Here is a 21,981-nt window from a genome sequence, read left to right as displayed (position 1 = left end):
TTTATTGCCCTTGGGCCCAGGTAGGAATAGCCCCTGCCCTGGGCCCTGTGTTTTGGAAGGCATCTCTCTGGCCCTCTTCTGGCTATGTCCCTTGCAGCGAGGAGTCCAGGCCTCCCCTGCCCATACCCCAAGTGCCTTCTGGACTATACTCCACATACTTAGGAATTCTCTGTGCAAAGGGCCCCAAGCCCACTTCTAGGGCCCACATGGACCTCTTTCCTGGGTTTGCCCTCCCAAGGGTAGATCACACTACTCAGATACACATCCTTAGACCCAGGGGGTGGCCAAGGAGTGGCTATTGGCAGGAGACTGTGGACAGAATTGGGCTGTGTAGACAGGAAGGTCTACATGCATGCAAAGGAGTCCCCTTGTGGTAGAAGATGGTGTCAGAGGTGGGAAAAGAAGTGGATCCAAAGAGATGCCTTCCCCCACAATACCACATTCTGCTGTGGAATCCTGAGAATTCCAAACAAAATCCAAATTTGAATTCAAATTCCAGACCATTATGTGTGTATTTGTCAAGGTAGAAGAATAGAATATTTGTTTAATAGTTGTTAGCTTGTTTAAATCATACATTTCAAATATTTAGAGCCTCTAGTTAGGGATGGGCCTACGTAAAAATAATTCATTATATGAAGATGCGTGCTATGCAAGAGAAGGGCAGGGACCTATGAGACTTTATTTCATGGGAACCTAATCTAATGTGGGGGCAGGGGAGGCAGTGGCATTGCAGCAACAACTAGCCTAAGGAAGTCACATTAAACTGAGACTAGTCAGGGGAGTAAAAAGGGACTGTGTCTGGAGGGGTGGAGAAGATGGGGATTCCAAGTCACAGGAATAATCTATGCAAGGGCTCTGGGCAGGGAAGAGGTAGACACATACATGAAATTGAAAAAAAAAAAAAATGCATGAAACTGAAAAAAAAACTAGCCAAAAAGCAAAAACCAAGCAAAGTGGGAAGCATGGTGATAGGTGAGGGTGGGGCTGGATCATGCAGAGACTTGTAGGCCAAGTTTAGGATATGGACTTTAAAAAGAACATGCTGAGTCGCTTCAGTCATGTCCAACTCTTTGAGACCCTCTGAACTGTAGCCCACCAGGCTCCTCTGTCCATGGGATTCTCCAGGCGAGAATACTGTAGTGGGTTGCCATTTCCTCCTCCAGGGGATCTTCCCAACCCAGGGATCGAACTCACGTCTTCTGCGGCTCCTGCATTGCAGGTGGATTCTTTACCTCTGTGCCACGGGGGAAGCCCTTAAGAACAATGAGAAGCTACTAAAGGATTTTCAGCAAGGACGTGGAATGATCAGGTTGTGTTTAAAAGACCACTTCAGATCTACTGTGAAGGATGGCCAAAATGGAATCAAGAGTCAGTTAGGGGGTTAATGCAGTATCCAAGTTGAGTTGGGGAGATATCTTAAGCTGGAAAAAAAAAATAACAACTCCAAGATGGAAACTTGTGTACAGGTGGTTTGATGGGAGGATTTTCAGAGTCTGTGAGGGAAGCAGCATTGGATAGAGAGAAGAGCTGAAGAGCATTATGGCTGAAACAGAGGCTTCAGCTGACCCTATAGGAGCTCTGGAGCTAGGATGAAACTTCAGAGTGTCCTCAATTGAGAGAAAGGGGCTGGGACTCTGGACCCCTGAACCAATCAGCCATTGGACACAGGCTGCCCCAGGAAAGAGGCATGCACATTTGGCAAGACAGCTCCCTTCAGCCATAGGTGGTACCCAGGGAAGTGCTCAGCTCTTCACTATCAGCAGCCAACACTCAGCAGCTGAGACAGGATCCTGAAGGATCTGGACAGCATGCCACAGCACCCACAACGGGGGATCTGTGAGACATCCAAGGGGAGACCCAAAGGGCCCTGGGGAGCAGAAAATGCAGAGTAAGACAAGGCTGGTCACACCCTGCACCTGTTACTAAATGCAAGTTTGCATACCCCATGAAGCACAGTGAGGCCCAACTGAAATGTGGGAGTTTGGAGCAGAGAAAGGTTTACTGCAGGGCCAAGCAAGGAGAAAGTGTGGCTCGTGCTCAGAAACCCCAGTGGGTTTCTGGAAGAAGATTTTATAGACAAAATCTGGGGTAGGGCCTTTAGGGTGTGTGAATTTTTTCTTCTGACTGCTTGCTGGTGAGGTAACAGGGCTGTGTTCCAGGGATCGTGTGCTCAGCCTGAAGTTACCATTCTCCACCTGGGTGGACAAACTTAGGAAGATAATGAAGGACAGGGAAGCCTGTCTGCTGCAGTTTATGGGATCGCAAAGAGTCGACACACCTTAGCAACTGAACAATAACCTGGGTGGGGGCCTCAGTTGCTGCAGAAGAACTCAAAGGTATTTTTATATATATCCCTTGAGGTTGTTCACTTGTGTTGTTGAGTTGACTATGCCAAAGCCTTTGACTGTGTGCATTGCAACAAACTGTGGAAAATTCTTAAAGAGATGGGAATACCAGACCACCTGACCTGCCTCTTGAGAAATCTGTATGCAGGTCAGGAAGCAACAGTTAGAACTGGACATGGAACAACAGACTGTTTCCAAATTGGGAAAGGAGTACATCAAGGCTGTATATTGTCACCCTGCTTATTTAACTTATGTGTAAAGTACATCATGAGAAACGCTGGGCTGGATGAAGCACAAGCTGGAATCAAGATTGCAGGGAGAAATTACAATAACCTCAGATATGCAGATGACACCACCCTTATGACAGAAAGCAAAGAAGAACTAAAGAGCCTCTTGTGAAAGTGAAAGAGGAGAGTGAAATAGTTGGCTTAAAACTCAACATTGAGAAAACAAAGATCATTGCATCTGGTTCAATCAGATCAGATCAGATCAGATCAGTGGCTCAGTCGCATCCGACTCTTTGCGACCCCGTGAATCGCAGCACGCCAGGCCTCCCTGTCCATCACCCCTCCCGGAGTTCACTCAGACTCACGTCCATTGAGTCAGTGATGCCATCCAGCCATCTCATCCTCTGTCATTCCCTTCTCCTCTTGCCCCCAGTCCCTCCCAGCATCAGAGTCTTTTCCAATGAGTGAATGCTTCACATGAGGTGGCCAAAGTACTGGAGTTTCAGTTTTAGCATCATTCCTTCCAAAGAAATCCCAGGGCTGATGTCCTTCAGAATGGACTAGTTGGATCTTCTTGCAGTCCAAGGGACTCTCAAGAGTCATCTCCAACACCACAGTTCAAAAGCATCAATTCTTCTGCACTCAGCCTTCTTCACAGTCCAACTCTCACATCCATACATGACCACAGGAAAAACCATAGCCTTGACTAGACGAACCTTTGTTGGCAAAGTAATGTCTCTGCTTTTGAATATGCTGTCTAGGTTGGTCATAACTTTCCTTCCAAGGAGTAAGAGTCTTTTAATTTCATGGCTGCAATCACCATCTGCAGTGATTTTGGAGCCCAGAAAAATAAAGTCTGACACTGTTTCCACTGTTTCCCCATCTATTTCCCATGAAGTGGTGGGACCAGATGCCATGATCTTTGTTTTCTCAATGTTGAGCTTTAAGCCAACTTTTTCACTCTCCTCTTTCACTTTCATCAAGAGGCTTTTTAGTTCCTCTTCACTTTCTGTCATAAGGGTGGTGTCATCTGCATATCTGAGGTTATTGATATTTCTCCCGGCAATCTTGATTCCAGCTTGTGTTTCTTCCAGTCCAGCGTTTCTCATGATGTACTCTGCATATAGGTTAAATAAACAGGGTGACAATATACAGCCTTGACGTACTCCTTTTCCTATTTGGAACCAGTCTGTTGTTCCATGTCCAGTTCTAACTGTTGCTTCCTGACCTGCATACAGATTTCTCAAGAGGCAGATCAGGTGGTCTGGTATTCCCATCTCTTTCAGAATTTTCCACAGTTTATTGTGATCCACACAGTCAAAGGCTTTGGCATAATCACTTTATGGCAAATAGATGGGGAAACAGTGGAAACAGTGAGAGACTTTATTTTGGGAGGCTCCAAAATCACTGCAGATGGTGACTGCAGCCATGAAATTAAAAGACGCTTACTCCTTGGAAGGAAAGTTATGACCAACCTAGACAGCATATTCAAAAGCAGAGACATTACTTTGCCAACAAAGGTCTGTCTAGTCAAAGCTATGGTTTTTCCAGTAGTCATGTATGGATATGAAAGTTGGACCATAAAGAAGGCTGAGCACCGAAGAACCGATGCTTTTGAATTGTGGTGTTGGGGAAGACTCTTGAGAGTCCCTTGGACTGCAAGGAGATCCAACCAGTCCATCCTAAAGGAAATCAGTCCTGAATATTCATTGGAAGGACTGATGCTGAAGCTGAAACTCCAATACTTTGGCCACCTGATGCAAAGAACTGACTAATTTGAAAAGACCCTGATGCTGGGAAAGACTGAAGGCAAGAGAAGGGGATGACAGAGGATGAGATGGTTGGATGGCATCACTGACTCAATGGACATGAGTTTGAGTAAACTCCAGGAGTTGGTGATGGACAGAGAGGCCTGGCGTGCTGCAGTCCATGGGGTCACTAAGAGTCGGACATGACTGAACAACTGAACTGAACTGAGCTGAACTGATATCCCTTGAGGAGGAACCAGGACCCTGCTTTATAGCCACACTATCCTTTCTGGACTGCTCCTCCTCTGTTTTTGCATTATCTCTCCTCCCTGAATCTGCCCTTTGGTACTCAGGGAAGGTCTAGGAAGCTAAAGCCTTTTTCCTCCAAATAAGAAACTGGGGACACAAAAAGGATTTGTATCTGGGAGGGTCCCACAGGGACCCACTCAGTTTCAATAAGTGCTGTGATTCTAAAGTGGGGATCTGGGCCACAGTCCTAGTATCTACTGCAGAGGTTCTGTGAGACATCCATGGGGTGAACCAGAGGGCCCTGGGGAACAGAAAATGCAGACCAAGCCAGGGCTTGCCCTGCCCCCTGGTGGTGTTCCTCTGACACTGGACCATCTTGTGGGTCAGGCTAAAAGAAGGCCCAGGGATTATAGAGACACAAAAACAACTATAATAAAGTACAATTAATTCAAAGATATAGGTATGCACACAGTATAGAGCTAACACAGATGAGAGAGATGTTAATTCTAAGGGGTACACAGACCTTCACACGGGAGGTGATGTTTAATTTAAACCTGAAAGGCAGAAAGGATTCCCAGGTGTGCTCTGGAAACTGCAGAGTTTGGCATATAGGAGAGAAGACAGCAAGTAAGGAGCGGGAGGTGATACCACTGGATAAACAGAAGCCAGATTATGAAAGACATCAGTTGTCATGTGGTAGGAAGCCTTCAAGGAATTTTAAGCCTAAGAATGCTATGATCTCATTTTTTTTTTCTTAATGATAAATCAGAGACAATATAGAATTGCAGGGGAAAAAAACCAACTTGGTAACTAGAGTGAGAAAAACTTGGATTCAAAAAAAAAGAAAAACTTGGATTCAGATTCTGTTTCTCCTGCTGATCAGCTGTGTGACTTTGAAAAAATGGCTTAAACTCTAAGCCTCAGTGGCCACATCGATAAAACAGAGTTGTTGTGAAATGGAATGAGGCTGTGCATGTAAAGAACTTCCCCAGCGGTTCAGCAGTGAAGAATCTGCCTGCCAGTGCGGGAGACCCAGAAGATGCAGGTTCCATCCCTGGGCCGGGAAGATTCCCCTGGAGGAGGAGATGGCAACCCACTCTAGTATTCTCACCTGGGAAATCCCACGGACAGAGGAGCCTGGCGGGCTACAGCCCTGGGGTCGCAAAGAGTCAGACACGTCTGAACACGCACACACATGCGTGTAAAACTGCTGGTTCAGAGCCTGGCACCTAGTGGCCATACAATAAACACTATCCTTCTCTCTTAATTTTCCAAAGTGCACTTATGTGCAAAGTTCGGAGAAGAACTTAGTGGGAGGGAGAGGGAGTAGCATTTGGAGATGTGGGAGGCCAAGCAGGTGCTTGGAAGCTATTGTCTGAAGCCAAGTGAGAGATAAACCTTGAACTAAGGCAAGGGTCAAGTGGACAGACACTGATTTGAGAGCTAATTGTGAAGTACAAATCCAAAGGTCCTGGTGTGTGATTGGCTGTGGAAGATAAGGAAGGAAGAGTCCAGACTGATTCAGGTTCCTCTGGGGCAACTGGCTAGATAGTGGTTCCATTTGCTGATAGGGAACCATGAGAGCACAAGAGATGATGACCTATTGATATCAAGCTAGGCTCCGTGGGGCTCCTAGGTGCAAAGACTTTCTGTGTCCCCCATTTCTTTGATTATAGGAAACAGCCCTCATTCAGCCTCCATGACCTTCCCTGAGCTCCAATGGACAGATTCAAGCAGTTGTTAACTTGAACTGCTTGGGGAAGGGAAGGGATGCAAGACCAGGGAGACAGTTAAGGGCAACTATGGGGCAAGGTCCTGTTTCCCTAGCAACTGATATACATAATAATATCATTGAGTTATTTTGCAAATTCTGAAAACTTTTCCAGGTGGGAGAAGTTATCAAATGATGGTATGCTATCCACAAGCATGTACCAGTTGATGATGAACGTTGATGATGCTGACTTCTACTTACCTCACCACCAACCCATCAGAAGAACATCCACAAATTGATCATGCTCTCTTTGAACAATTATTATAAAATTTCTCACTATCTTCTCCAAATTGGGACACACAGTTTTAAGGGCATTAACCCACTGTAGCCTCCTTTGCCTGGCAAAGTAATAAAGTTAATTCTTTTCTACTTCGCCCAAAACTCTGTTGCCAAGATTAGATTCGGCACCAGTGTACAGACAAGCTGGGCTTTCAGCATCACTTTGAAAGAGTGGTTGTGACACCACCAGTGTGCACATCTTTAGGCCAGAGAGCAGGCACAAAGAGGCAGATGCTTGCAGTGGAGTGGCTATAGATAGAGTTTGGATGTAGGGACTGGAAGAAATTGTCCCAAATACATACACATGAGGTTGAGTCCAGGATGCAGCCTGGGTTCACCAAGAGTCCCTTAGACTGCAAGGAGATCCAACCAGTCCATTCTGAAGATCAGCCCTGGGATTTCTTTGGAGGGAATGATGCTGAAGCTGAAACTCCAGTACTTTGGCCACCTCAAGCGAAGAGTTGACTCATTGGAAAAGATGCTGATGCTGGGAGGGATTGGGGGCAGGAGGAGAAGAGGATGACAGAGGATGACAGAGGATGAGATGGCTGGATGGCATCACTGACTCGATGGACGTGAGTCTGAGTGAACTCCGGGAGTTGGTGATGGACAGGGAGGCCTGGTGTGCTGCGATTCATGGGGTCGCAAAGAGTCGGACACAACTGAGCGACTGAAATGAACTGAATTGAACTCTCGAATCAGGAATCTGTTGCTCTCCGTCCGTCGGCCTGCTTCCTCTAGACTGGCTTCCATCTCAGGCAGGTTTCTCCTTTGAAGGGCCAAGGTGACACCCAGCAGCATCAGGCTTAGGTTCCTCCAGTCCAGCAACCCCAGCAGACAGGGAGCCCATTTTGAAAGCTGACAGAATAAGCCTGAGAGAGAGAGACACCATCCCCATTCCTGAACATTTCCACTGGCGATGGCCAGAGTAAAGAACACACAATTTGGCCAAGCTCAGAGCCCACCCCCAAGAGGCCACAGGACCACAGAGTTTGAGGAGGTGGTTCCCCAAAGGAACATCAGGGTGCTATTAACAGAAATAAGGAATGGATGCTGGCTTACCATAGCCATGTTGAGTTTGAGATGCTATGGCATTTGGGATAATACCCAGGGCCTCAAGCTGAAGACAGATGTCTGGATGGAGACATAACTTGAGAAATTACCAGAGGACTTGATGGTTGGTTGGGGCAGATGCGTTCTTCAGGGGAATGTGGAGGGAATGATCAGCCCAGAGCCCCAAAGAAGAGATTCTGGGGTGGAGAGACATTACCACCATGGTAGGGCAGAGAAGAATCCTCATCTCTGGGAGAAGAAACAGGGGTTTGGGAGCTGGGGACTGAGGGAACCATGATATTAGAGTCCTGGACAACAGAAGAGCCTGGGCCCAGAGTGCCCAAGCCCCGGGAGGAAAGGGAAAGGCAAAGCCCCAGCCCCCGGCTTCTAAACCTCCAGCTTCCCGTGGGTTCAGCCCCTGGCCTCGCCCCTAATTCTTGGCTTGTTTGCCACGGTGCCTGCCAGTCGCTATTTCCCAGGAGCAAGAGTCCTCAAAATTACATCATGTGCAGTGGGCAAGGCGGACCGGTGGGGCGGGGCTTCGGGGAGGGGAGCCGAGGAGAGGAACCAATCCTCCAATGGGAGACAAGAGTTTGGGGGCTAGGATGCAGCGGCTGGGGCCGCGGCTGGGCGGACCCGCGGGTAGCACGGGGGCGGAGAGAGGGTCTCGCCGGCGCTGCTGGGTCCCGCCCCTGTGCCGGCCCGCCTCCTTTTTAAGCGCCTCCCGCCTAGCCTGAGCTCCCGCTCTCGGCGCTGCTCCCTCGTTCCCCGCCTTCCTTATCTCCCCGGCTCCGCTCGGTTCTCGCGGCCACCCCGCAGCCCCAGCGCAGGTGCCATGGCCGCTGTGTACCGCCCCGGCCTGCGGTGAGTGACCCCCAGACCGGGGCCGACCCTCACTTTCCGCCGCGCTCGCCCGCTCAGAATGCCATATGCGTTGTCCTGCTCGCCCCGCTCAGCCTGGTTTTGCATCCGAGAGGAGGAGGCGGGCAGGTGGCGAGTGTGTCTGGATCTCGTCCTCTCGGGTCGTGCGTCACGCCGGAGATCGGGGCGGCCTCAGCCGCTCCGGGTGTCTCGGTTTCCGTCCCCTCCTCCCTCTCCCTGCTTTGCTGGTCCCTGACCACACCGTCTGTATCTGCCACTCTCAGAACTTCCTTTCCCCTCCTCTCTCGCCCTCGCGGGGCCGAATCCCCATATCTCCTCCTTTGCTTGGTACAGATGTGAATGGTTCCACAGGTTGCAGTGAGGAAAAGTAGGGCCCTGGGGTCAAGGATGCACGAACCCCCTGGGGACTGAGCTCAGAGCTCCCTAAAGAAGGTAGAAGGTAAACAGCCATTCCCCGGCCTTCCCCGGATGGGAACCTGGCGGGGAGCCCTGCACAGCTAGAGGAGTCTGGGGTCCCAAGAAGGAGGAAGGCATGGTAGAGGTAGGGACTAAGTTGCCTTCATTCTTACCTGGCTGGCTTCATCCCCTGTCCAGGACGAACCCCCAGGCCCTGCCTGTTTATCGTCACCCCCTTTTCACAGCTTTCTGTCTTCCCTCTGTAGTCTCCCTTCTCAGCTTTTGTCTCAGAGTCTGAGCCGACCCGCTGTCTCTCCCACAGCTGGTTCCACTAGGCCAGCCATTGTGGGTGGTCTCTGGAGCAGAGAAAAAGGAGAAGGTCCCACTCCAGAGACTGGAGAAGAGCAGGGGGAGCTTCACAGGAGACTCCCAGAGGCAGCCTCCCCACAGAGAGAGGTTCTCCCCAAGGCTGAATGCCTTTAAAATTAATGCTTGGGGGAAACTCTCAGAGGCAGAACACAACAGGTCCCAGAAGGCTTCCTCCTCTGCCCCTAGGGCCACACTAGGTCTCCACCCTGCCCTGCCCAGTGAAGCCACCCAGCTTCCAGGCACAGCCTGAGTGTCCTCTCCTCCCCAGGCTTCTTCCCTGTGAGTCTGAGCACCCTGGAGTCTAATGCTCCACCCCACCGCCAAAGCTCTAGGCAATTTGTGTTCTAGGAAAGAGAGCCAAGGGAGGGACAGGGTCATGCAGTACTGGGCGTGTGGGGTACAGTTTCTGGTGGGCAAGGCCCTGGCATAGGAGGAGGGTAACTTCCCTTTCTTGGCCTTTCTGGATCACTCCACCTTGGGTCCAGGCCAATCAGAGCAGACCCTACTTTTCCCTCTCCTAGGGGTGTGAAGGGACAGATTCCAGGGGCTCTGTTCTAAGAATTGGGGCATGCAGCCCAGCCAGTGATATTCCCTGACAGTCAGCCTTCCACACAGTTTGAAAATACCTACCTACCCAGTGGCAACATTTTATGCAATCCTTGTTGGGCCGCTGGGCAGCCACAGAAACAATGCCTGGAACCCTGAGATCCGATCACCCACTCTTTGTGCAAGGGCCCAAATTGAGAAAACTGGGACTTAACCATGTCACAGACCTGGTCCTCTGCTTGAAGCTTTCACAGTCTTCCAGCATGCAAAACTATATTTGAGAATGAAAAGAACACCAGACACATGAAGCTGTCACCTGGGCACAATTTATTGACATTTGGGCCACAGGACACCTGCTCATTTCCAGACATTGACCAGACATAGTAAATCATGGGCATGAGCCAAGCCTACAATAACATCAGCATGCCTAAACATATACTTCCATATTGCCAGACATGTGCCTTTATGCTCATTTGGTGATACCTGTCCCTTGCTAATCAGGAGACACCCTCACTAAGCCTCATAAAGGCCACAAAATACACATGGCCTGAACCCGTCTCCTTCACCTAGTCTGACTTCTTCGTGGTGCCTATACCCAGACAGACTTTAGCTCGTCTTTAGAGGCCCAGCCCTCTGTACCTTTGACTTGCCCATCTTCCATGAGAACACCTGGCCCATTACCTCTCTGTTTCTTCTCTTGCAGGCTTAGCTGGCACAGGCTGAGCCCCTGGGGTTGGGCGTCACGGTGTAGCATCCAGACGCTGCGAGTCCTCAGCGGAGATCTGGGCCAACTGCCTGCTAAGGTTCGAGACTTTGTGGAGCACAGTGCCCGCCTGTGCCACCCAGAGGGCATCCACATCTGTGATGGGACCGAGGCGGAGAACACTGCCACACTGGCCCTGCTGGAACAGCAGGGACTCATCCAAAAACTCCCTAAGTACAACAATTGGTAAGTCCTGAGCCCAGCAACCTGTGAAATGGGGGCAGCTCCGTGGACGAGGCCACTTTGGGTTTACCGAGACAAAATCCAATTTTAAATAGACCATGCCAATGGAATAAGCAGAATGGAGCTTTGAGGGAAACCATCAGAAATTATTGTGGTTTTTTATGTTAAGTTGATACAAATAAAAGCCTTTACTTTTTTTTTTTTTTTACTTAACAAATTCAGGGAGTTTCTGCCAGGGCACAGGCCATTAGAGGGCTGGGGGCCAAGGGAACTACCCCTTAGATTGGGACAAAATCTTGGGGAGAGAACTTCCCTGGTGGTCCAGTGGTTAAGAATCTGCCTTGCAAAGCAGAGGACGTGAGTTTGATCCCTGGTCCAGGAACTAAGATCCCACATGGTGCAGAGCAACTAAGCCCACACACTGCAACTACTGAGCCCATGTGCTTGGCATGCCGCAAACTAAGATCCAAAAATTAAAAAAAAAAAAAATCTGGGGCAAGAACTGAGATGCAAATGGATGGGAAAAAATAAGGCCAACAGAAGACCTGGAGACAAAGCTGGACATGAAAGAGTGGGTCTGGGGTGAGGGCAGTCTGCTGGCCACTATCTTCTTGATATCCGCTCTCCCCCAGCTGGCTGGCCCGCACAGACCCCAAGGATGTGGCACGAGTAGAGAGCAAGACGGTGATTGTAACTCCTTCTCAACGGGACACGGTGCCACTCCCGGCTGGTGGGGCCCGTGGGCAGCTGGGCAACTGGATGTCCCCAGCTGAGTTCCAGCAAGCTGTGGATGAGAGGTTTCCAGGCTGCATGCAGGGTAATCAGGGCAGGGACACAGATGCAGGGGCACTGAAGGTATCAACAGGTTGGAACCCTTCATCCAGGGGGCGTTTTCCTCCATAGGCCGAACCATGTACGTGATTCCGTTCAGCATGGGTCCCGTGGGCTCCCCGCTGTCCCGCATCGGAGTGCAGCTCACGGACTCTGCCTACGTGGTGGCAAGCATGCGGATTATGACTCGGTTGGGGACACCTGTGCTTCAGGCCCTGGGAGATGGCGACTTTGTCAAGTGTCTTCACTCTGTGGGCCAACCCTTGACTGGGCAAGGTGAGCACCTGCTCTGCCCAGGGGAGGACACAGAGGCCAGCTTGTATTCAGAGGGAACCCCACATCCTAGCCATCCTGATTAGTGAGATAGTGAAGTCCCATGTTCTAGAGCAGGAGTGGGCTGGGAGTGAGTCTGTGGTGACAAAGTCATTTGCACAAGATTGAGAAGAATTATCCAAGAATAGGGGCACAGGAGCTGACAGGTGTCATGAGGTAGGAGGTTTTAGCCACCCATTGACAACACCACTGCTCCCAGTGTCTTTCCTGCCAACCCCAATCCCTCCAGCCCCTGACACCCTGATGCCTGATGCCCTTGCCAGCAGCCCCATGAATCCATTGTCCCCAGGGGAGCCGGTGAGCCAGTGGCCATGCAATCCAGAGAAAACCCTGATTGGCCACGTGCCTGACCAGCGGGAGATCATCTCCTTCGGCAGCGGCTATGGTGGCAACTCCCTGCTGGGCAAGAAGTGCTTTGCCCTTCGCATCGCCTCTCGGCTGGCCCGGGATGAGGGCTGGCTGGCGGAGCACATGCTGGTGAGGGCCTGGTGAGGATCTGAGGGGGGCAGGCCAGGGGCAGGGCCTGACCAGTCAGCCTCAGCCTCGCCTCTCCACTGCCAGACTGGAGGCCAAGGACTCAGCCCAAATGCCTGAAGTTTTGGCCTGAAGCTGCTGACTGTTGGGGGGCTTCCCCTTGCTGCCACCCCAGGCCCCATGGCCAGGCGGTGTACCCAATTAGTGAATAAACCTTGGTCCTCCCTGTCGACCCCTAACTGTCCTTCCCAGGCAGACCATTCCTGACCTCTGTCTGGTGCTCTCTTCCTTGTCCTCTCTCTCCCCAACTCGCAGATCCTAGGTATCACCAATCCAGCGGGGAAGAAGCGCTATGTGGCAGCCGCCTTCCCCAGTGCTTGTGGCAAGACAAACCTGGCCATGATGCGGCCGGCACTGCCAGGCTGGAAAGTGGAGTGTGTGGGGGATGACATCGCCTGGATGAGGTTTGACAGTGATGGTGAGAGGCCCTCAGATCATACTCTGGGTTCTGGTTCGACGCTCCCCTCACTGCTCAGGGTGAACTTTGTCAGTGAGAACATTTTCCTGAACGACCGCCCCACCCCCCCTGCCTCCTGGCAGCCCCCTACCCTGGAGATGCAGAGCCTTTCCCCTCAGATCTAGGGTCTAGCTCAGGGCAGGGAGGAGCTGAGCAAGACCTTCCAAGACTGAGCCTCTCAACTCTTCCTGGTTAGTCCTTCCTTTTTTTCACTTCTCCTCTCGACAGGTCGACTCCGGGCCATCAACCCTGAGAATGGCTTCTTTGGGGTGGCCCCTGGCACCTCTGCCACCACCAACCCCAATGCTATGGCCACAATCCAGAGTAACACCATTTTCACCAACGTGGCTGAGACCAGCGATGGCGGCGTGTATTGGGAGGGCATTGATCAGCCTCTTCCACCTGGCATCACCGTGACCTCCTGGCTAGGCAAACCCTGGAAACCTGGTATGAGGGGTTAGTCAGACCCGGGGCTCAGCACCTTGTTGATGTAAAGTTTTCCTCAACCTGCAGCCACCTCCCAGGAACTCTGGGAGGCACAGGGAGTTATGAATGTTCTGTTTTCTAACCCTAAGCAAGATCTCAAGTCACATCCCAGCTCCACCAAGCATTGGCTCTGTGGCCTGACTGAGTTGCTAAAACCTCCTGAGCTTCAGGGTCCCCATCACTTGAATGGGGGTAGTTATTACAGTACCTAGCTCACAAGGTGTTGGAGGATTAAATTAAATAATGCATGTAAAAGGTTCAACATAGTGCTGAATACATAGTAAATTCTCAATTAATATAAGCTGAATGTTTTTAAAGGGGAAGGGCTGTCTTGGAAATTATTACAGAAAGAATTGGACTCAAAGCACAATCCATAAAGTTGACCCATTAGGAAGGAGGAAGCCTGCCCCTCCCCTCCCATGGGTCCCCACCACCACCCCCCTAAAATAACCATTGGCTAAAGGTCAGTATGGTTAACTTTCCCCTGCTCTTCCAACATATTCACCCCAGTCCTTTCAAACGAAGTTAGACCAGCTCTTTAGCCTCTCCTGGAAGCTAGTTTCTCAACCCTGTCATTACTCTCCAGTGCCCTGCCGCCCTCCCCTTCCCCCAGCCCTGCACTCTGGACCTTCAGCTTTTAGTGGCCTTTGGCATTTAGAGAGCCGAGATCTAGGGTTGGGAGCAAAGAAGAGCTTAGCAGGGGAGGGTGGCCTGTGGTCACTGAAGCTTACATTCAAGTTTTCCAGGCTGGCTTAGCAGTCACCCTCTTCATCTAATCATCCTTCATTTTCTCTAACACCATCATTAAGCCCTCCTCAGCCTTCCCACCCAACTGAGAAATCCAAGAAACTTTCATATTTCCCCACAGGCTAGTTGCCCAACCCTTTCATCATCTCTGGATTCAGGGGTATTACTAGGGCGTGTTGTACCAGCTTCAATTCTCAGAATAATACCCTGAGCTAGGTCCTGAACTGGGGATGAAAGTGCCAGAGAGAAGCGTAAGGGATGGTGCTTATATGAGAGTGGAGGCAGGAGCTGGGGCTGGAGCAGGGCAGGGTACACTGGGTCTGTGACTCCCTTGCCCCCCAGGTTTGAGCAGCAACTTCTAGCAGAGAAAGCACTGTGCCCATTCAGGGCCCCCATGATGGGGCTTTATACATATGCCACTGACTTGGTCCCAACTCCTCTCCATGCATCTGAAGGGGCCTAAAATGGTCTCCTCAGGTTACCACTGTCCAGGTTACGTCCTCAACTGAGTTCCTCAAGCCCTGTCACTCCAGCAGGGTCTAAGCAGACCCAGGGAAATTACCAAAATACTGCTAGCTTTAAAATTAGTTCCTGTTTGCATTTTGATAACTCAGGAAATTCTGTCTTCCGCCATTTGCTGATGGAAAGTCAGTTATCTGAAATACTGACCTGACAGTCTCAGTTTTTGCTTTAGGTTTGAGTGTTTATTTAAATAATAATCTCATAAAAGAAGAGTTTCTGGGGCAAAATTTCTATTATAACTCTACGACAGTATTTAACCCCATTCCCTTGAGCACTGGCCAAGTTCTGTAACTTAGCATAAACATTAACATCCTGCTAAACCCCAGTTCCTCTCCCATTCTTTTCTCCCATAACTCAGTTGGCAGCACCATCATGGATAAATAACTTGATCTTCAGGGGAGATGTTCTGGCTCCCTTCTCCCTACCAACCTCCAACTCAAGGTTGCAGGGAGCTGATGAGGCAAAAAGAAATTGTGCAAGAGTGCCTGCAAAGGTATATGTGTTGGGAGTGGACATGCCCTTGGAAGTGATAGTATTTGTATTTGCTCTGCCAGGTGACAAGGAGCCCTGTGCGCATCCCAACTCTCGCTTTTGTGCCCCGGCTCGCCAGTGCCCCATCATAGACCCCGCCTGGGAGGCCCCAGAGGGAGTCCCCATTGACGCCATCATCTTTGGAGGCCGTAGACCCAAAGGTAAACATCATGTAGGCTCTGTGCCTTCTGGGTTAAGAGTCAGGCTCCCTATCAGGGCACACCTCCCTCTTGTATTTAAAGCTCAGAGGGCCTCAACCTGGATTGCTAACTACAGCTGTCTGCCTGTAGAGCGCCCCCACCTGGAGAATCAAGGTGGAGGCGGGCGGCATGGGGTTTGAAAATCCACAGTGGAGGTCCTAGGAGACAGTAGGAGCTGAGATCACCAGAAGGGAGAGTGATGGTGCAAAGATAAGGGCTGCCTGTGACCGTGTGCCCTGGTGTCCCAGGAGTCCCCCTGGTATATGAGGCCTTCAACTGGCGCCACGGGGTGTTTGTGGGCAGTGCCATGCGCTCCGAGGCCACTGCAGCGGCTGAACACAAAGGTGAGTGCCCTCTCTGCTTCACTCCTGTGCCCACCTTGCCTCTTCTCTCCCTCCCTGAGCCAGACCTTCCTCCTGCCCACCCCTTCCAGGTGTATCTTTTCCCCACTCCCTTCCCCTAGCCCTGCCTTAAGGATATTCCAGTACCACCAACATTTCACAGCTTCCTTCAGCTGGAGGCAGGATACTTTTCTCCAGTAAGAAAGGAGATTCCTTACCCATCCTGCTCCCCTCCCCAGGGAAGGTCATCATGCATGACCCATTTGCCATGCGGCCGTTTTTCGGCTACAACTTTGGGCGCTACCTTGAACACTGGCTGAGCATGGAGGGGCGCAAGGGGGTCCAGCTGCCCCGCATCTTCCACGTCAACTGGTTCCGGCGCGACGAGGCAGGCCGCTTCCTGTGGCCAGGCTTTGGAGAGAATGCCCGGGTGCTAGACTGGATCTGCCGACGGCTCGACGGGGAGGAGAGTGCCCGGGAGACACCCATCGGGCTGGTGCCTAAGGAAGGCGCCTTGGATCTCAGCAGCCTGGGAGCCATTGACACCACCCAGTTGTTCTCCCTCCCCAAGGACTTTTGGCAACAGGAGGTTCGTGACATTCGGAGCTATCTGACAGAACAGGTCAACCAGGATCTGCCCAAGGAAGTGCTGGCTGAACTGGAGGCCTTGGAGGGACGTGTGCGCAGAATGTGACCTGAGCCTTCAGCTAGCGAGGGGGCACAGCACCCCCCACCCCTACTCCAACTCCCCTGGAATAAGTAAGCCACTAGGCTTGCAGAAACTATGAGCAACTTAACAACACTCTCATCCTCTGGGTGCTATGGGATCAGGCCCCAGAGCTTTCCCCACATGCTGCCTAATAATGAAATGCTCATTTATATAACATTTGTGCTGTTTTCATTTCCTGCCTGTCTTCACAGGCTTCCCTTTAACACTAATTTCACAATCTTCTTCCAAGCAGCTGGTGTCCCAGTGCAGCCTGCCCTGGCATGGCCCAGTGGTATAAGGATCTCTCTCACAGGCAGCTCAACCACCGAGCCAGATAAGTAGAAATTGCTGGGAGAAGACAATATCTACTGGTGTCCTGAGGAATTAAAAAGGAGGGACCTCTGTGAGCTGCTCAGTATAGCCTCCAGGCCTAAAATTCCCAATCTCCCATCGGAGAAGCAGAAGCCTCTGACCCCACTCCAGTGAAGCGGCTCCACTGTCAGTTCTCAGACCTGTTCTTCCTCCTGCATTACCCTGAAGTTTTGACTCACAAAGTATTCATGAGAGCTGATCCAATATTGAGGCAGCTAACACTTCCGTAGTACCTTCTGTGTGACAGGCACTGTTCAGGGGTGACGGCTGAGAGTAACTTCACCCGTGATCTGGATCCACCTGAGTGAATGTATAAACTGAGATGGGTACGACGGAAGTTGTACCCACAAAATGAGGACAAATATTCACAAAATAACTGAAAATTCCTCAGAAGAAAACCTTGGAGGAGGAAACACCAAATTTTTTTAATAGAAAACAGCCAATAACGAGTTATAATGTGTAAAGAGCAAAAAGGAATCTAAAGTCAGAGTAGATTACATGCTAAAACACAGCAATGGAGTCCATGGCACTAAAATAGATTTTAAACTGCACTAACAGATATTAAAACTTCATAAACAGCATGGGATAACTGAAACAATATGATCAGAGGTAGCATAGTAGAGATGTTAGGCACACAGTAGACTCAGGCCAGGGGTGCCTCTCAGTTTCTTCAGCTATAAAATGGGGATGTGCCTACATCTGACAGTGTTGTTTGGGTTAAGAGTCAGTGAAGCCAGGCACTCATAACTATACCTGACAAGGAATAACCATTGACTATATGTTCGCTGTCCTCACCTTTTCACTCAATATGGATTAGAGTGGGCCCTGTAGGCATGTTATACTCTGCTGACTTGACAGTTTAAGAGGCAAGTGAGCAATGTAAATACAATTTAGAGGAGAAAGAAAATAGGTTGGAAATAAAGTCCTTCCTGGAAAGAGGCAGGGAACTGGGATTCCAGGCACCTTTCTGATACCATACCTAAATGCACAGGAATAGGAAGGTGTTAGCCTTAAAAATTACTCTGGAGATTTCCCTGGAAATCCAGTAGCTTTCAGAGAACTAAGATCCCACATGCTGCATGGCAAGGTCAAAAAAACGTTTTTTTTGTTTGTTTCTCCAAAGACATACAGCTGGCCAACAGGAACATGAAAAAATCTCAACTTCACTAATAGAAAAATGCAATGAGATATTGCCTAATATTGGTCAAAATGGTCATCATCAAAGTCTACAAATAAATGCTGGAGGGGGTGTGGAGAAAAGGGAACCCTCCTACACTGTCGGTGAGAATGTAAACTGGTGCAGCCACTATGGAGAACACCATGGAAGTTCCTTAAAAAACTAAAGTCAGAGTTGCCATATGATCCAGCAATCCCACTCCTGGGCACATATCCAGAGAAAACTAGAATTTGAAGATACACGCACCCCGGTGTTCACTGCAGCGCTATTTACAATAGCCAGAACGTGGAAGGAACTTAAATGTCCATCAACAGATGAATGGATAAAGATGTGGTATATATATACAGTGGAATATTAACCATAGAAAAGAATAAAATAATGCCATTTGCAGAAACACAGATGAACTTGGGAGATTATCATATTAAGTGAAGTAAGCCAGACAGAGAAGACAAATATCTGTCACTTATATATTGAATCTGAAAAGGTACAAGTGAGCTTATTCACAAAACAGAAATAGACCCACACAGAGAACACAAACTTACAGTTACCATAGCAGAAGGTAGGAGGAAGGGATACATCAGGAGAATGGAATTAACATATACACACTACTATATATAAAATATAGATAACAAATAAGGACCTACTGTATAGCACAGGGAACTATAAACATTTTGTAATAACCTATAAAAGAAACATCTGAAAAAGAATACATATACACACACACATATGTATCTGAATCACTGTGCTGTACACCTGAAACTAATACAACTATACCTCAATTTTTTAAATTTAAAAAAATAAAAAGCCTGGACAAGCCCCCATTAAAAAAAAAAAAAAGATTTTGCCAACTAGAACAAAATTGCATGCCCTGCAGCTCCGGATAAATGATAAAATATAGTTAACACATTTTATTAAACTTTATTTTTTAAACTAAAACACAGATTTAGAAAACCGTACAAAATAAAAGTATAGCTTAATAAACTAAATTGAACCTTGAAGTCATTACCCAGAAAAATAGAACTTTGCCAAACACTAAAACTTTGCCACCACCATCACCACCATGTTCCTCATCTTCACAGTCCCTCCTTCCTGGTGTAAATTGACACCATGGTTCATGATAATCACATCCTTGCTTTTTTTTCCTGTATTACCTAAATCCAGAACCCTAGACATTATAGCCTAACCTTATCCATTAAAAAAAAAAAAAACTGTATACCTTTTATATCTCTTTTAATCTACAGGTTACCCCTCTACTCTTTTCTTCAATTTAACCATTGAATCCAGGCCCAGATGTTGATCGCCTAGATTCATTAATTTGTTAGGGATTTCAGAAAAGCTCTCCTCAAACTCTGTCATAATCTTTGGAATTCCCTTACAAAGGGACACTCCTTTTATTTTCTGTTTTCATTACCCTGAGGCACAGTTTATACAGGTACAGCAAGATAACTGCTTGATTCTTTTCCTTAATTTACCATCTTCAATATAATGTTTTGGGGACTTTTCTGGTGGTCCAGTGAGTGGTTAAGACTCTGAGCTCCCAATGCAGCAGTCCCAGTTCCTGGTCAAGGAACTAGATCCCACATGCCACAACCAAAGACCCCATGGTCCGCAACTAGAACCTGGCACAAATAAATGTTTTAGTTATTTAAAAAAATAATGATTTGGTTTCATATCATCCTTCAAACAGATGACCAGGTTGGTTTTTTATTTGTGACCAATTAGTTACACACACACACACACCCATTATGAACTCAAGGACTTAAACATACTTAACGTTTATTAAGTTATCCTTATAATGCTCAAATTATCCCATCTTTGGCCATAGGCTTGGCTCCTGAGTCCTTTTGACTTTACCCTGATAATGTTTACTGGCTTCTTTTCTATCTGGTATGGTAAGTTCCATGCTTTCCTTGTATATCTCCTACCCTAGACCCGGCACTAGAGGTAAAGAACCCACCTGCCAATGCAGGACACATAAGAGACACAGGTTTGATCCCTGGGTTGGGAACATTCCCTAGAGGAAGACATGGCAACCCACTCCAGTATTCTTGCCTGCAGAAGCCCACGGACAGAGGAGGCTGGCAGACTACATTTCATAAGGTCGCAAAGAGTCAGACAGGACTGAGCACGCATACATGCACCCTAGACCTACCCCGAGCTCTGGTTTCCTTCATGGAAAACGGTATTTTAAGATTTAGGTGAAAAAAAAAAAAAATTTTAGGTGGTAGGAGTGTTTATTGCTACTAGATTGTTTCTAGATCTTTTCAGTGGATAGGGATAGGAAAATAAAACACCTCTTGAGTTCAAACTGATAGTTCCTATTCAAATTCAGAGCTAAAGGGTTTTTAACTTCCATATCACATTTGTACCTCCTACCCACCACACAAAAAATTCTGGTTCCCAAGGACACCAAAGTATTAGAAATCCCGTAATTACTCAATTGCTTTATAGTCAACACACTTTTAAGTCCTGGGTAAACCAGCATACTTCCCCCTTTCCTTCTACATTGAGTGTGCTATAAGAAGAGAATGTATAAACACACGTCATCCATCACTTCAGAAGACAAAAGGTTCCTTTGTGTTGCCCACGTGTTCCTTTGTAGCTGGACATGTGTTCCAGGAGCTCTGTGCCTTCACCAGGCTGGGACTGGGGAGAGGGAGGACAAAGGTAGCCAGAGAAAAATTTGCTTTCCTTCTCTCCTCTCAAGCCCAGTCCGCCCCCTGGTGGACATGCTAATGAGCAGGAAATGCCCAAAGCAGGTCAGACAGGAAGTCAACTAGCTGACATTTACAGAGCAATCACTAGAACCAGTCCTAAAATGGGTGCTAACTAAAAAATCTCTCTGTTGCTTTAAACACTTAAGGTGGGGAGAGTGGAGATTGCCTAACTGACAAATTGCCTTACAATTTGTCACCAAGCAACGTGCCAAATTTCAAATTCATGAGAGGAAGGGCCAATAAAGTTTATCAAAATGACTTAATTAAAATTATTTTTTAAAGAAACAGCATTTTCTTTCAATGAAACACACAGTACATCCTAACATATAAATGCTCATATGCATTTTTTAATTATTGTCACAAGTGATATAATCGAGTTCATAGGCTTAAAAATCTTTTACATACAAAAGTCAATCGATGCCATCAAGAGAAGAAATCTTACACTCTTCAGCATTTGATGTCAAGACTCATTTTGGCCATAAAACCTCAGATTTTTCTTTTTAACATTTACTGTGACTTTAAAATGTCTTATTCAATAACACACAAGTTCCATCTTTCAAAGATTTGAGTATAGATTTTGTTCGGCTTTAAACTGCATTTGTAAATTAAAACAGATTTGTAAGCTAAGGAGGAAAAGAGGAAAGAGGTCATTTTTAAATGAGTTAAGAAGATGAGTTTAACAGAAGTTTTTGTTTTCTGTGGACCTCAAGTGGTTGAACTGTGTTAACCATAATGATTTGTTCATACTGTATCTTTGTCATATTAGTTCATGCAAGACTTTCTCTACTATTTGTCTAATAATAAGCCTGGGTATTTTTATACTTTTTAAATGCAGAATTTAAACATATTGTTTTTGCATCCACCACATGTCACCAGAAGAACTACCACCTTTTTGAAACCTAAAAATGTAACTTGCACAATTTCCCACAACATAATAATAGAAGACTACATCATTTTAATGGCTACCTGGCATTTTTGTGTCTACCATATGAACCAATCCTATCCTGTAGCAGTGTGCTTGGATCTATATTGTTTCCAGTGTTTTACTACAATCCATAATTGTTCTCCTGAACATAAACATTTATGCTAAACTTGGCGTATAGACTAGGACTAGCTTCCTAGAAGTGACACTATTGGGTCATGAGAAAGGGAGTCTGATTGGTAGAGACAAAGTTTCCCCCAGACAAGAAATTCAGGGAAGGTGCAGAGAAGA

The 21,981-nt window shown here is 48.0% G+C and overlaps 1 protein-coding gene across 1 annotated transcript; it reads left to right on the top strand.

Moving 5' to 3' along the window:
• The first annotated feature begins 8,358 nt into the window (after positions 1-8,358).
• Positions 8,359-16,677, top strand: PCK2 (phosphoenolpyruvate carboxykinase 2, mitochondrial). Its single transcript, XM_061430354.1, has 10 exons — positions 8,359-8,536; positions 10,569-10,814; positions 11,444-11,628; positions 11,715-11,918; positions 12,265-12,452; positions 12,765-12,927; positions 13,195-13,413; positions 15,276-15,413; positions 15,701-15,796; positions 16,033-16,677. The coding sequence occupies exons 1-10, from the start codon at positions 8,508-8,510 to the stop codon at positions 16,485-16,487; spliced, it is 1,923 nt and encodes a 640-aa protein (XP_061286338.1). The 5' UTR covers positions 8,359-8,507; the 3' UTR covers positions 16,488-16,677.
• Positions 16,678-21,981: the final 5,304 nt, after the last annotated feature.

Source organism: Bos javanicus, chromosome 10, assembly GCF_032452875.1.
Source record: "Bos javanicus breed banteng chromosome 10, ARS-OSU_banteng_1.0, whole genome shotgun sequence".
In the NCBI taxonomy this organism is placed as follows: domain Eukaryota; kingdom Metazoa; phylum Chordata; class Mammalia; order Artiodactyla; family Bovidae; genus Bos; species Bos javanicus.
This window is presented reverse-complemented; position numbering and strand designations above follow the sequence as displayed.